General features: G+C 31.0%; 3 protein-coding genes across 3 annotated transcripts; 2 read left to right on the top strand and 1 right to left on the bottom strand.

Moving 5' to 3' along the window:
* The first annotated feature begins 8,403 nt into the window (after positions 1-8,403).
* Positions 8,404-10,272, top strand: LOC107886959 (uncharacterized). Its single transcript, XM_016811072.2, has 3 exons — positions 8,404-8,750; positions 8,883-8,923; positions 9,985-10,272. Exons 1-3 carry the CDS (start codon positions 8,432-8,434, stop codon positions 10,102-10,104), a joined length of 480 nt encoding a protein of 159 aa, XP_016666561.2. The 5' UTR covers positions 8,404-8,431; the 3' UTR covers positions 10,105-10,272.
* Positions 10,273-10,831: 559 nt separating this feature from the next.
* Positions 10,832-12,776, bottom strand: LOC107886958 (NAD-dependent deacetylase sir2A). The gene is made up of 4 exons (XM_016811071.2): positions 12,664-12,776; positions 12,339-12,478; positions 11,288-11,413; positions 10,832-11,160 (listed from the first exon to the last, which is right to left on the bottom strand). The coding sequence occupies exons 1-4, from the start codon at positions 12,697-12,699 to the stop codon at positions 10,980-10,982; spliced, it is 483 nt and encodes a 160-aa protein (XP_016666560.1). The 5' UTR covers positions 12,700-12,776; the 3' UTR covers positions 10,832-10,979.
* Positions 12,777-13,562: 786 nt separating this feature from the next.
* LOC107886957 (40S ribosomal protein S29) lies at positions 13,563-14,556 on the top strand. The gene is made up of 3 exons (XM_016811070.2): positions 13,563-13,774; positions 14,142-14,241; positions 14,355-14,556. The coding sequence occupies exons 1-3, from the start codon at positions 13,713-13,715 to the stop codon at positions 14,361-14,363; spliced, it is 171 nt and encodes a 56-aa protein (XP_016666559.1). The 5' UTR covers positions 13,563-13,712; the 3' UTR covers positions 14,364-14,556.
* The last annotated feature ends 540 nt before the right edge of the window (positions 14,557-15,096 follow it).

The following is a 15,096-nucleotide window of genomic DNA, read 5'->3' as shown; positions in this document are numbered from 1 at the left end:
AAACTCAAATATCCTAGTGACATGTCACTTGTATCCTAATCTATTCCCAAGGTTCAAACGAGATTTTCCTCAATCATACATCTTTGCTGTCTTCCACGGAACATCGGAACCGATACTTGATAGCATTTCATATTTATCAAGTAGCTCACATAATTTGCATATTACTAAATAATAATCCACAAAGCATAATATTTCATGATAATAATCATCATATCATATAAATAACATTAAATTACTTAAAATGACAATTATGTTACTACATTTACACCTGAAATTACCTCGGTACAAAATGTTAGAAATCGAGCCTATTCCTCGTAAACTTTATTTTTCCCTCGATCACGACTCGAATCTTGTTTCTCTTGATCTAAAATAACAAACTTAGCTTATTTAATACTCACATTTATTAAAACAGTCCTTTACTCAAACTTTGGAAAAATTACATTTTTGCCCCTAAACTTTTACATATTTACACTTTTACCCCAAAGCTAGGAAATTAAACTTCATCCTATTTTCTTATGTTTTATGGCATGCTGATCATTTTTCCCTTCTATGGCAACATCAAATTCTCACTTTAGCATGTACTTATGAACATTAGGTATTTTTACAGATTATGTCGTTTTACTCGTTTTCACGTAAAATCGCTTAGCAAAAGTTGTTTAACACAATCTCAAGCTTCATATTCTAACATAAAACATCAAAATAAACACATTTCACCTATGGGTATTTTTCCAAATATAAACCCTAGGTTAAATTATTGCTAGAATAAGCTTAATCAAGTTACCGGGACTCCAAAAACGTAAAGAACATTAAAAACGGAGCTAAAATAGACTTACAATCGAGCTTGGAAGCTTGAAAAACCCTAGCTATGTCTTCCTCATGTAAAATTCGGCCAAGGGGTTGAAGATGGACAAAAATTGGCTTTTAATTTTGTTTTTAATTCATTTTAATAACTAAATGACCAAAATGCCCTTAATTAAAAACTATTGTGTTTTATCTTCTTTTAGGTATTTTTGTCCAAACTGGTATAATGGTCTAATTACTATCCAAGGACCTCCACTTTAAAAACCCATTACTCACAAGTACTTAGTACCTTTGTAAACTAGAACACACATTTTACAACTTTTGCAATTTAGTCCTAAATATCAAATTGGACCCTCTATCGATAAAATTTCTAAACGAAATTTTCACAAAATCATGAAATCATGCCATAGACTTTAAAATGATAATAAAATAATTATTTCTATCTCGGATTTGTGGTCCCAAAACCACTATTCCGATTAGGCCCTAATTCAGGATATTACAGGTCCAATTAATATCATCGTTAAATTTCTTTTATTAAATTTTCAAGTGTGACATTTTGAAATTAAAAAATATATATATTCACTTGGTAGCCATGTATTAAAAAAGCAACATTGGAAATATTGATTACAATTTTTTCTTAAAAATACCCACTCAAAATCGTCATGATGAAATATTTTTTTCTAGATTAACGCCAACATTTTGATTGAAATAGTTGACCAGTATTAACTATTTATGTAATGACCCGAATTTTTACAGTTATCAAAAAAGTACATTTTCGGGTCTCCATTTCTGAAAAATAGATTTGTAAATATTTTTAAAATATTTACAAAGTTAAGAAAGTGATTAATTAAAGTTTAATGAAGCAAATTAGCTTAAATAAAGGATAATTAGATAAAATGATTAAATTGAATGAAGTGTGAAATTTTAATTATAGAATAAAGAAAATTAAAAGGACTAAATAAGTAAATAAACCAAAAAGAGCGCCAAGTGTATGGCAAAAATAAAATACAAGTATAATAAATATAATACACACATTTGTAATACATATATTTATTTGCTTATTATTTAAGTAAATATTAATGTATTTATTATTATTAAATTAATATGATATGATAAATAAATAAAAAGTTGACAAATGTATGGTATGTATAGTGACATGTGTGATACTAATATACATAAATTTGTAAAATACATGTATATTTACTTATTATATAAGTATATTATTAAATTATATATTATTATTAAGTAAAAGATATTTATATAATAAATAGATTAAAGAAAGACAAATGTAATAATATATGTGTATACAAATGTAAAATAGATATTGGATATTAAATAGATATTTTATTATAGCTATTATTAAGTTATTATAATATATATATAAAGTAAAAGAAATAGAAAAAAAAAGAATAGAAAAAGAAAGAAAGGATGAAACGAAAACAGAGAGCAGGGGAAAGAAAGAAGGAAGGAAAAAAAAGAAAGAAGGAAAAAGGGAAAAATTCGGATTTCAAGGCTTGAAAGTTAAATAGGTAAGTCAATTTAGCCTTTTTTTTTTTACTTAATTTTGATGTTTTGGAAGCTTTGGGACAAGGTTTTGATGAAATTAAGTGAATATTTTGAAAGTTATTAGATTTTTAAATATTGATTCATGTTGAATAAAAAGATGAATTAGGGGTTAGATTGATAGGAATTCAAGTTAGAAATGAAATAAGGATTGAATTGTAAATTAATTCATAAGTTTTATGTTGTAGGGACTAAATTGATGAAATTTTGAAATTAGGAAAATATGCTGGGTTAAGTATGAGTTTAGTTAAAAAATTAGTAAAAATAAAGTATGAATTAAGATAGAAAAGTAAGTGAATTTAGTTAGGATTAAATTGAAATTAAAAGTAGAAAATTAACATTTTGCACTAAGACTATTTTGGACAGTAGCAGTAGTCTAAGTTTGAAAAATCACCAAAAATTATAGAAATTGAATTAGAGGATTAATAAAATATGGAATTAAAGCTTATTGAGTCTAATTTCTTATAGAAGAAACAGTGTAAGCAATTGAATTGTAAATTATAAGATATAATGAATTTTGTGAGACAAGGTTAGAATGAATTTGGGTTCCTCTGTTCTAACTTTGAAAAATCACCAAAAATTGAAGAAAAATAATTAGAGGCTTAAAGTTATATTTTTAGAATTCATAATGAGTCTATTTTCAGGATAAATCAACGGGAATATTATCCGAGTTCTGTACTGTAAGATAATTAATTTTTACTGAATAAGGGTCGGAACTGTCAGACAGCAGAATAGGGGTGAATTTAAAGAATAAACTGTACCTAATAGCTAGACTAAAAATTCTGAAAATTTTATGGTAAGAATATATATGAGTCTAGTTTCAGGGAAAATTAACGGATCTTAATTTTAAGTTTCGTAGCTCGAGTTATAAATAATTTAGTGACTATGACACAGATGGACGGCTTGAATATTCATAAAAGTAAATAATAAAAATTATAGATAATGTTACTTACAAGTGTGTTATATACACTAAGGATGTGGAATGGAGAGGAGGAGGAGGAAAAATATGTATGAATATTCATCTAGCATGGCTAATTTGCATGTTTTAGGCTCAGGGACTAAATTGAATAAAAGTAAAACTTTATGGGTAATTTTGTAAAAATGTCAGAAATGACCAAATTGCATGAAATGAGTTATTTTATTATTTAAATTACAAAATTGAATGAAATTATTAATTTAGTTCAAGATCGGGGGAAAACATATTTTAGGGATTAAATTGAAAAGTGTTGAAATTATGGAAATTCTGATATTTTATAGAATGCATGGTAATATTTAGAAATAAGGATTAAATTGCAAGAATTTTATTTTCTTGACCCTAAGGATGAAATCGTCATTAATTAAAAGTTTAGGGGAAAAATGGTATTTTTTCCTAGAGCATTAATTAAATGCATTAGAATATGAAATGAATGAAAATGATGATCAAATTTATTTATAAAGATCCGGACGACTCAAAAATAAGACTTGATCGTGGAAAATAAAAGATATCGGATTAATGAAATTATAAACACAAACAAGTAATTAGGTAAGTTTGTGTAACTTGAATTGTATTTTAAATACTTGAAATATGTGGTTATGTGACGAAAATATGATTTGAATGTTCAGTTCATGATAATTGATGAAATATTGTTAATACTCGATATAAATTGAAAATAAAGCCCGGTTGAATGAAAGGAAAATTCAATGGATCTCTGAAAAGGAATTGACGGTAAAAAGGATCTAGCCCGGACGGGTGATCCTATTCTGATACAGCCCTCCCGAAGAATACGTGTAAAATGGATTTAGTCCGAACGGGTAATCCGAATTAGGGTCTGAATTTAGCCTGGACTGGTAATTCAAATCCAAACTCATTAGAGTAATTGTCATTGCAGGGGATTTAGCCTGGACTGGTAATCCCGACAATACTCTATGAGTTTATATTACAGGGGATTTAGCCTGGACTGGTAATCCCACTGTAAGGATAAGGTTCGCGAGAGTGTGCTCTCTGATATGAAATGTGTAAGACCATGGTTGAAAGATACCATGGCAACCTGATATGAAATGTGTAAGACCATGGTTGAAAGAAACCATGGCAACATAAGACCATGGTTGAAAGATACCATGGCAACATGACAGAAAATGAATGAGTAAGACCATAGTTGAAAGACACTATGGCAACGTGACATAAAAAGAATAAGACCATGGTTGAAAGATACCATGGCAACATGACAGAAAATGAATGAGTAAGACCATAGTTGAAAGACACTATGGCAACGTGACATGAAAAGAATAAGACCATGGTTGAAAGATATCATGGCAACATGACAGAAAATGAATGAGAAAGACCATAGTTGAAAGACACCATGGCAACGTGACATGAAAAGAATAAGACCATGATTGAAAGATACCATGGCAACATGACAGAAAATGAATGAGTAAGACCATAGTTGAAAGACACTATGGCAACGTGACATGAAAAGAATAAGACCATGGTTGAAAGATACCATGGCAACATGACAGAAAATGAATGAGTAAGACCATAGTTGAAAGACACTATGGCATCATGTCAAAGATAAATAAGACCGTGGATGGGAGACGCTATGACATCTATTGAACAATTGATATTCAGGTAATACTTATCAGATGACGAATGGTTATATGAAATGGTTGTGTGAAATGTTTACAAGAACTGGTCATATGGAAATATATGTACAAAACAGTTGTATGAAATAATTATGAAGATAAATAAACGAAATAAGTATAAGTACATGGAATATAATTTATGTCAAGTTTGATATAAACTATTACCGGAATAAATATACATAAAAATATATGAAAATGATGGAGTATGAAATATTGATATAATGAAATGAATGATATATGCTTATGAAGAAACGGTAAGAGCATGATATGTTTCATGACATGTACATATATGATTATCTTTGATATGTTGATACAAGGAAATTATGTAAGTTGAGACTATTATTAAACTCAAGTGCGATATGTAGAGAAAATAAGTATATCAATGTTGAATTTAGATGAAATGTGTGCAAGTATACTAGCAATGATGTTGTTTGACGCTTAGACAAGTGCCAAACTATTGATTGAACGGTAACATGTTTAATTATAAGGAGCATTGAAATAGTAAGTACTTAGATGAAAATAAAATTTAAGATTTTTGCGAAATCTTTTTTATAATCCCGATTTAATTCCGGTTGGTTTCTAATGTATGTTTGGGGTTTCGATGGCCCAATAGAGAGACGTTATGATTATTTCTAAAATATGAATAATAAATGACTCAGAATTATCTGAAAATGTTCAGTAAACTCGGTAATGCCTCGTACCCTATTCGGGCAATGGATACGGGTAGGGGTGTTACAATTTAGGCAAACTAATGACTTTATAAAAGTAGAGGGACCGAATTATGTAAAAAACAAATAAAGTATATAGATTAAATCTCAAGTTTTAACATAGTTTAGGGTTAAAATTAAATTTTGATCATTGTCTTATAATGTAAAAAAAAATGCGACGCAAATACTTTGGGAAGCCACTATTACTCTCTAAGACTTAGGGTGTTCAATTTATATATAACCACATAATGTTTTAGTAAAGAAGTAAACAATATTAACTATTTGTACTAAATAATAACATTATAAAACTACAAGGGACAAATTATTTTAGAAATTAACGTATATAGATTAAATCTCAAATTTAGACATATTAAAGGGACCAGAGCTGAAATTCAACAGTTTTTGGTAAAAACGCAAGAAGAATAGAAAATGAATATAGTTGGGTGTGACACGTGACAGCAAGTCCGATACATTTTATGTACAGTTACTACTTACTAATATGGTTTCACCCACAATTTTTGTTGAGTTAATTAATTAATTATTAATTAAATTATAGTGTAAAATTTTAAAAATTATAATTTGTTTAAAATTTTTGTATTTTTCGTATATTTAGAATTTAGTCTCTAAATTTTTATTTTCAGAAATTTAGTTTCTTTACTTTTTAAATTTAAAAATTTAAGTCCATTTGTTAACATTGTCAGAATTCTTTTATGTTAGTGTGGCATTTTGAAAAAAATAAAATAAATTGGTATCCACATAACAAAAGAATAACATTGTAATGAACCTGAATTTAACAAAGAATTTTCATGGTGCTAACAATTCTTAAAAATTCACACCATCGTTTTAATGAGAAAAAAAAATTTAGACTAACTAATGACATTATAAAAGTTGAGTTATCAAGTCATGTCAATTTTAAAATATATAAATTAAATCTCAAATTTGAGTGAAATAGAAGGATCAGATTAAAATTTAACCATTTTTGTAATTAAAAAAATAGAGGGATTGCAATTGAAATTTACCCGTAATATTCTCAAGCAAAAAAGAAGAGAGAAAAAAAGGTCAGGTTTTTAAGGTCTGTTTTTGAACATTAATCATATTTGTTCTTTTTGATACAATAAGCTTAGAGCTACTCATAGTCCTTCCCCAACCCTTAAATAGGAGGATAATATATTTTAACGCACTTGAACCCACATCCTTCTACACTGACAAAAATGACGATATCAATTAAACTAAAACCGCACAAAAATAATTTTTCAATTCCAATTGCGATTATTTTTTGGAAATATTCGTGTGAAATGTTTGAGGGCAATTGATGAAGATCCAGTTGATCTTAGAGTTGACAGGGTCCAAGCAATAATTGAGGACTAGCAAAATAACCCAAATCTATTGGATTTCAACCCGATTTGGTTAGATAGGGGATGAAATTGAAAAGATAATCGAGTTTTGGGTCAGGATGAAATTGATCTTTTAATTAAAATTTTCGAAAGTTTTGATCAAGCCTGCATCGGCCCACCCCTAAAAACTATCAAAATACCCCTCTTTTAAATTTACATATCTTGATTAAAATTATAAATTTTATAATATTGTAACTATTTTTGTGTGTGTATATTTAAGTTGTATATTAGAATTGGTATGAATTAAGTAAAAATTAGTTGAATTAATGATTGAACCAGTTCGAATAGAATTTTTTAAAAAAATTTAATAATTTTTTAATTAAACTGATTGAACCAGTAAACTGATGGTCTAAACAGTTCGATCACCAATTCAATTTTAAAAATATTGTTTAACGATACCTATTTACTAAAAAATAAATTCAAACATTAAATATTTATTTATTATTCCACTTAGACCTTCTCATGGGCTGGACTACTAGCCCAGGCCTGAAGATCCACTCAAAAAATGAGCTTAGGTAAAATTAAGGTCTATTTTTTATATAATTTGAGCTTTTAGCAAGATTTTCTTGGCCCGAGCTCAATTCGGCCTGAATATTATGTTATAAAATAATATTGTATTAATTATATATATGTCAAATAATAATTATATATATTTATACGTATATTAAATCATTAACCCAATAACAATTAAACTTATTACTCAAAACTTAAAAAAAAAACTTACTCAACTGAGTAACCTAAACCAAAATATAAAATTTTAAAAATTATATTTAATACAATAAAATATTTAATATTTTTATGTGTTTTTTAATATAATAAAATATTTATTATATTTATGATAGTGTTTTTTTAATATAAATAATTTTTAATGTGTTAGAAAACTTTTATTTTATCATTTGTAGTATGTATTATACTTTTAAAATAAATTAATTTTAAATAAAAAAATTGTTGATACATGATATCAATGATAGTGGAGAGAGGGGAAAGACATTCTGGTGAAGAAGCAGAGGAGATCCTCTCTGAGAGGGTCTTTAAATATATATATATTTAGGTAGGTTTATCAGGTCGGACTTCGGGTTGAGTTATTATACATTTTATTATAATTATATAACAAAAGTAAACTAAAAAAATCAAATATAAACTGATCAAACTTGATCTAAATTTACATTTTTTAAAATTAGATTAAAGTAGAACAAAAAAATAAACTTATTTTCGAACCAAATTCGAACTTAAATAATTAATCTAAATACCTTAAATAAATTGGATCCGAACCCAAACTCCCCCTTAATAACCCTTTAATTCCACCTCACAATCGGGTGATATATAGAACAGTAACAGATCTGACTGATGTACCTAAATTCAACTAGTTGGCGTTTTCCTTTATCGACAATTTCCAGCCTCTATCCTTTTGGCCCCCACTTGCATTACTTTATTCGAATAGACTTTCTTTGTGGTTCATTGTCTTGTCTCTTTTCTGCCCCCCCCCCCATTTCCCTTATTTTGCCTTTATCATCTCTGATAGTTCCCTCTTCCAAGTTTTCACTTCCAATTCGATCAAAAAACCCTTCTTTTTTCCCTCATCAATCCATCATGGGAGGAGGAAATGGCCAAAAATCCAAGATGGCCCGTGAGAAGAACTTGGAAAAGCAAAAAGCTGCTGCCAAAGGTGCTCCCCAAATCCTTCCTTTCCACTTTTTCTTTCTTTCTCCATCTCTTTGCTAATCTTTGGGTCTGTGTTTTTAAGACCATCTTTTTAGTTAGATCCATCATTGATCTTTAAGCTTTGGTTTTTTGATAGGAAGCCAGCTTGAGTCTAACAAGAAGGCCATGTCCATCCAGGTAGTATCTTTGCATGCTCTGGTTTTCATTTCTTTCTTTGATTTTAAAACTGTACTTTGCTTGATCTGTTGTTTTTGCCCAATGGTTTATGATTTATTTGTTTATCTTCCTTTGCAAAAGTTGGGAATTCCTTTGTTAGTTTTCTGTGTTTGTAGTTTGACTATTTTTGTTTGTGATGTATTTTTGAAGAGAGTGTTTGTTTAAATTCTTGAGAGAGATTCTTCGATTAAAGCTTTGTATGGTTTCATGGGAACTTATTGCTTGGTTCCTATGCGCGAATTACGATTTGAGAGTGTTTTTCGCTTGTCAATTGTTCATTGTCAGTAGACTTTTGGTCATTATTTTGTTTTGTCGAGGGAGACCGAAGTCTTCAAAGTGATCTTAAGAGTTTGTCTTCGGAAAGTCGAGAGCTTGAGGTGATAGGTTCACACAGCTGGAGCGCCTCGTTGTGATGGACCGTGCGTGGTGTATGCCACTTAGAAGAAAAGTTACTCCCGCTCTATGAACCCATTGCCTCAAGCAGTTGATCTCTCGTTAGAGTTGGGAGACAAATTCCAACCGAGGGCAATACCGACCTGTTGAGGGATTTGTCGACTCCCAACAGATGACACTTGGAAGACGTTTTAGGGAGGAATTGGCCTTTTCTCTAAATCTTCCATTGAAGAAAACCATGAGCAGACACAATACTTGAATTTAAGCTTCTCTTGCATGAGCTTTCACAAGTTACAAATATTGATGAGAAGAATTTGTATGATTGTCTGAGCCTTCCTAAAATTCTTATAATAAGTAATCATTGATTGCAAAAACTGCCTTTCTAGTGTTCTGTTTGAGTGGAATTTGGTAATAAATGCAATTGAGAATTCCAGAAATAACATTTCTTAACTTAGAACATTCATCATGTTATATCATTAGTTGATAGTGTCAAAATGAATTTAGACACATTTTGTGAACTACATTATCAGATACATGACTCGGGTTTTGGTTTCTTCTTCATATCATTGTTGTCCTTTGCTCGGGTTCCTCTGATAACATAACTGGTTTATGATGGTGCCTGAAAACAGTGCAAGGTGTGTATGCAAACATTCATGTGCACCACAACGGAAGTGAAATGTCGGGAGCACGCTGAGGCGAAGCATCCAAAGTCCGACGTGTACACGTGTTTTCCTCATCTTAAAAAATAAACATCAAAACTCTACAGAAAGAACGGGGATGTCAAGACAGCTTGTAATGCATATCATCTATCTATGTTGTATCTTGGTACTCTACAATTTATCTTAAATTCTCTTTCACAAGCCTGTAAAAAACTCACTAGCTGATTTTACTCGTGCAAACTAAATGTTTGTGTTCAATCATGGATTTGTATGATAACAGAGCTTTGAAGGAGAAATTCCAGTCTTTCACATAACTTAAGTCACTGAGATTCCCCTGACTTAAACATCGATAAGTCATCGTGCATCGTGCATCGTGCTCGAATCTAACGTACAATCATCTAAACAACAATCTAACAGGGATCCATTCCAAGGGAACTCACTACCCTATTGGAAAATAATCTGTCTACATGAATGCAGTTGCATTAGTGAAACCTGAACAAATGCTTGACAACCGAAACACACAGGTTACCTTAGTAATACAAGGTCTATGACATGACAGCGAATTGTGTGCAATAGAATGCCTGGTCGTCTAATGAAGACTTATTCAAAATCAAAGAACAATTCAGATAAAAACCTAGACTGAGTAAATTTATATGGGCAGAAGATCAAATGTTTGTGTAAATTATTAAATGTGTAGAGATTGAAACAATTCATAAAGGCAGCAAGATCTCAACAGCTGAATAAGGTATGCAAAATTTTCTCTGCCTTAACCTAGACTGAGTAAATTTATGTGGTTTTGTATTTGGAAGAGGCAATATGAACCTTAAAAAGCCATCTATTTCTAACCATCAGTATACATAGAACAGAACTCATATAATTAAATTCAACTAATTTATTGTTTGATTCAATTCCAAACTAGCCTTCTTTTGCCAATACAGCCCTTCGGTCTAAAAACCATACCAGATTCAACTGCTTGATGGCACATCCATGGCCGGTTTATCATCCACCCGAGAAGATTTAACAGACCGAAAAGGAGGGGCTTGACCAAATTTCAATATGTAAGCTGTCTCATGAAAAGGTCGCAGTTGCTGAATCAATTGAGCATCAAGATAAGAATCACAAGTGAAACACCAAACTGACAGGTCACTGGATTCACACAACCAAGAAAAAAGAAGTTACCGAGAAAAACTTCCATAGATATTTTTCTCTTTCTCGAGCAATAAATATATAGCAAAATGGGAAGTTAAGAAAGAAGGCAATTATAACTACATACCTAAAACTGAGCGCTATGGAATGGGTTGTTTGCTGATAATGCTCAAGCATATGCTTATTCACAAAACGGCTACAAAGCACAACTTTGCAGGACAAGCATATCCAATTCTCAATTGGGTGCTGGCACCTTGTATGCATAAAATGTTTTGTAAGATTAGGATAATGAATTCGTATGATCTTTCCCTAAAAATCTACATTAAAGAATCCTAAAAATGCAAACTTCAGAGATGTTTTAGTAGCTCAATTGCTTAAAATACTAATAGCAGAGGTGGATGCAAAGGAGGGCAAGTAGGGGCCTACGGGTGTAATCGAGTCGAGCAGAACTCCAATAGTGACAAGTTCAAGCTCAAACTCGACTCAAATTTCAGGACTCGGTACTTTTCTCAAGCTCAACTTACATCAATTTCTAAACTCAAGCTTGAGCTTAACTAAGCTTGTTAATCATTTTCGTATTCAAGCTCAAACTCGAGCTTGATTAAGCTTGCTCAGAGTTAAGCTCTTTCTACATGATAATATAAAAATGTACTAAAAAATAAGACTTGATTAGGCTCATGAGCCATTTGAACTGAGTATTAAAATGATCAAACTTCGCTGGCTTTGATCGATAGCAAGCTTGAGCTCGCTCTATAAATACCAAATTGAATTCAAAATTTTCAAGTTGAACTCGAATCGCTTATAAGCACCGGTATCTCATTTACATGCCATAGGCAGGACCTTAGCCTCCCTTGATTAAAACATAAAAATTGCATTTTAGCGCTATTCTAAAAGCTTTCAATTTAACACAAAAATTAATAATTTAATCTTGGATCCCCTTAAACATGTATTCCTAGATTCGCCAATTATTAATAGTCTCTCAATATGAATCAGAAGATCACTTCAGCTATAGGCAATTAAGCCGAAAAATTAACTACAAATATGTTACGAAAACTAAATGTCTAAACCCAATTTTTTATTAGAAGTATCAAAATAATCAACCAAACAAGGATATGAATTAAAGAAGTTTAACAAGAATTATAGAGCTCAAAAAAATAGGGGGAAAAGGGGATAATGACCTGTTGCAGGGAGTGCTAGGGATTGGAATGTGAGTGAGATCAGAGGATAGGGAAGGCAAGTGATCACAGTGCGTTTTAGCTTCCACCCATCCTGATTCGGCGCCGTATGAGTCGTAATCATCTTCTTGGTGAAGGGTTTCCTGAAAACGCAAATGAATTTAAAAAAAAAAACTTTTGAAAATGGAAGAAACTACTGGGAAATGGAATACTCATGAAAATTCAGTAGCAGAATAGTTGCAGAAGTTTAAAGAACAAATGTGTCGATGGTTATTTTTCAAGTGAAGCTGTATTTAGAGATCAATTAACGATGAAATCAATGGGTTACCATGCGTGACGATGAAGAGCCCGCTCGGTTCGGCATGAAGACTGCCAGCAAAAGACAAGTCTTTTAGGGTTAAAATATCTTTCCTTGAATCGTTGAAATATTTATGGGTTAAAATATCCTTCAATTTAGTTCATGCTTTTATTTTTGGGTAAACTCTACCCTTAGTCACTAAATTATAGTTAAATTTTCATTTTTATCATTTAACATACGAAAGTTACAATTTGATCACTAAACCATTCAAAAGTTTTTATTTAAGTCACTAAACTATACAAAAGTTTTTATTTAAGTCATTGGGCTATTAAGCTTTTTCTAAAAAAAATTTCCTTTAGTGAGCTTCAATTGACAATTCGACAATCAATTCGACAATCAATTCGGTGGATTAGTACCCATCAATGAGTAGAAGAGTATACCTTAAATCCAAGTCGATCTAACGGTCAATGTCAAATATTGGAGAAATAAGTTGTTTGAATTTCGGTTTGCATATTTGTGATGTCTAAAGTTATTTCATGACAAAAAACTAAACTGTAGTTGGGAAAGGAAAAGAGAGCTTCCAATTGGTGTAGTTATTTCGAACATAGAAAGCCATATAACATCGATCTTAACAGTTTAGAGACTTAAATGAAAACTTTAGAATAATTTATTCACCAAATTATAACTTTTTTTAGTTAAGTGACTAAAAAAAACTTACCCATAATTTAGTGACTAATGATATAATTTGCTCTATATTTTTTTAATTAAATAATGTATTTTTCCGATTTAAAAATGCAACTTCAATTTAAATCATTTATATATCATCTTTAATTTAATCATATTATTGGGCCATATAAACTAGTTGGGCCAGGAGATGCTATTGGCACTAAATAGGCTTTTATGGAACAATCAAACCCACAGCTGTAAACGGGTCAGAAAATCGGGGCCCCGCTTAATTCGGAAACTAGGGTTTTAGGCTCCGCATATATATACAATCATTTTCTAATTGATCCAAACACCTCCGTGAAATCTAGGGTTTTCAATTCCAGGCTCATTTCTCTCGCATTTTCAGAGCAATCATGGGTCACTCTAACGTCTGGAACTCTCACCCCAAAACCTACGGCCCTGGATCTCGCGCCTGGTAACTGTTTCATCTCTCTCCGTTTTTTTTTTGCATTGCATTGCAAAATTTCTAAGAGCTATTTTTGTTAACTCCTTAGCATGTATTACTAGTTTTCCGGCTGATGTTTTATTTTAGGCATATAGTAGTACAACGGAATGAAATCAAAATTTAGGTTGTTGATTTCTTCGATACCTAATCGAACGATGTGGCAATTTTAATTTTTGTATATAAGTGTTAGTGGCTGGGAATTTGCTTTGTTCGAGATTGTTAGTAATAAATGTGAGAGTAGTAGCATCTTAGGCTTTTGTCAAATCTGTTATTGTCTTGTTGTGTTTTATTATGTTACAATGACTTAGGATTGTTTTGTTTTGTTTTGTTTTGATAGCCGTGTTTGTGGAAATCCCCATGCCATCATCAGGAAGTACGGCCTCATGTGTTGCAGGCAGTGCTTCCGTAGCAATGCCAAGGAAATCGGATTCATCAAGGTATTCCTCATTTGATGGTTAACGTTATCTTAATCTTCAATCTTCATAATTGTTCATATCTACAGTTTCTTAAACTTGGGTGTTTTCTTGTCTTTTATTTTTTTCTTTTGCAGTACCGTTGAAGAATTTTGTATGGTGTAAAGTAGGAAGGACTTTGTCCCTCTTTGAGCCTTTTGTACTATGTTCTTATTTTTATTTTTTTTGAATTTGAAAGAACAAGATGCTGTTTTGTTTTGGTGAATTACTAAAGTGATTGTTGAACTAAGAATACTTTGTGGTTCCTCAATGAAGTAATCATACTGGTTTAATTTGGTATTTTCTTTATTGTTAAGTGTGCTTATTGATAGTCATTGCAATGTGATGATCTTGTTGTTTATTGGCATTTCATGTGTTCTCTAAATGGAATTAAGATGTTGGCTTAAATTGTTTATTCGTTAAAAACCACAGAATGTATGGTTCTGAAGTCTTATTGTCATATTTGGTCATAGGCTATGGTGTTAAAGGACTTTGATTAGTATGGTCCATGGAGTGGCTGCGTATTATTAAGTGTGCTTATTGTCTATGCAATGTGATGATCCTGTTGATTATTGGCATTTTATATGTTCTCTAAATGGATTTAGATGTTGGCTTACGTAGTTTATTCATTAAAAACTACAGTACATATAGTTTTGAAGTCTTATTGTTTGGTCTTGTTATGGTGTTAAAGGCGTTTGATTAGTATGGTCCATGGAGTGGCTGCATATTGTTAAGTGTGCTTATTGATTGTCCTTGCAAGGTGATGATCTTGTTGGTTATTGGCATTTCATGTGTTCTCTAAATGAAATTAAGATGCTGGCTTAAATTGTTTATTCCTTA

The sequence above is a fragment of the Gossypium hirsutum genome, chromosome A03, assembly GCF_007990345.1.
Source record: "Gossypium hirsutum isolate 1008001.06 chromosome A03, Gossypium_hirsutum_v2.1, whole genome shotgun sequence".
NCBI lineage: Eukaryota > Viridiplantae > Streptophyta > Magnoliopsida > Malvales > Malvaceae > Gossypium > Gossypium hirsutum.
Note: the sequence above shows the minus strand (reverse complement) of the source record. Positions and strands in the feature narration are given on the sequence as shown.

Bases quoted from the DNA above. Each gene is read 5' to 3' on its own strand.
- LOC107886959 (XM_016811072.2), top strand. From the start codon at position 8,432: ATGTACCTAAATTCAACTAGTTGGCGTTTTCCTTTATCGACAATTTCC. The intron at 8,751-8,882 runs GTGCTCCCCAAA...GTTTTTTGATAG, and splicing joins GCAAAAAGCTGCTGCCAAAG to GAAGCCAGCTTGAGTCTAAC. The intron at 8,924-9,984 runs GTAGTATCTTTG...GCCTGAAAACAG, and splicing joins AGAAGGCCATGTCCATCCAG to TGCAAGGTGTGTATGCAAAC.
- LOC107886958 (XM_016811071.2), bottom strand. From the start codon at position 12,699: ATGCCGAACCGAGCGGGCTCTTCATCGTCACGCATG. The intron at 12,479-12,663 runs GTAACCCATTGA...TTGCGTTTTCAG, and splicing joins GCTCTTCATCGTCACGCATG to GAAACCCTTCACCAAGAAGA. The intron at 11,161-11,287 runs GTATGTAGTTAT...GTGTGAATCCAG, and splicing joins TCCATAGCGCTCAGTTTTAG to TGACCTGTCAGTTTGGTGTT.
- LOC107886957 (XM_016811070.2), top strand. From the start codon at position 13,713: ATGGGTCACTCTAACGTCTGGAACTCTCACCCCAAAACCTACGGCCCT. The intron at 13,775-14,141 runs GTAACTGTTTCA...TTGTTTTGATAG, and splicing joins GGCCCTGGATCTCGCGCCTG to CCGTGTTTGTGGAAATCCCC.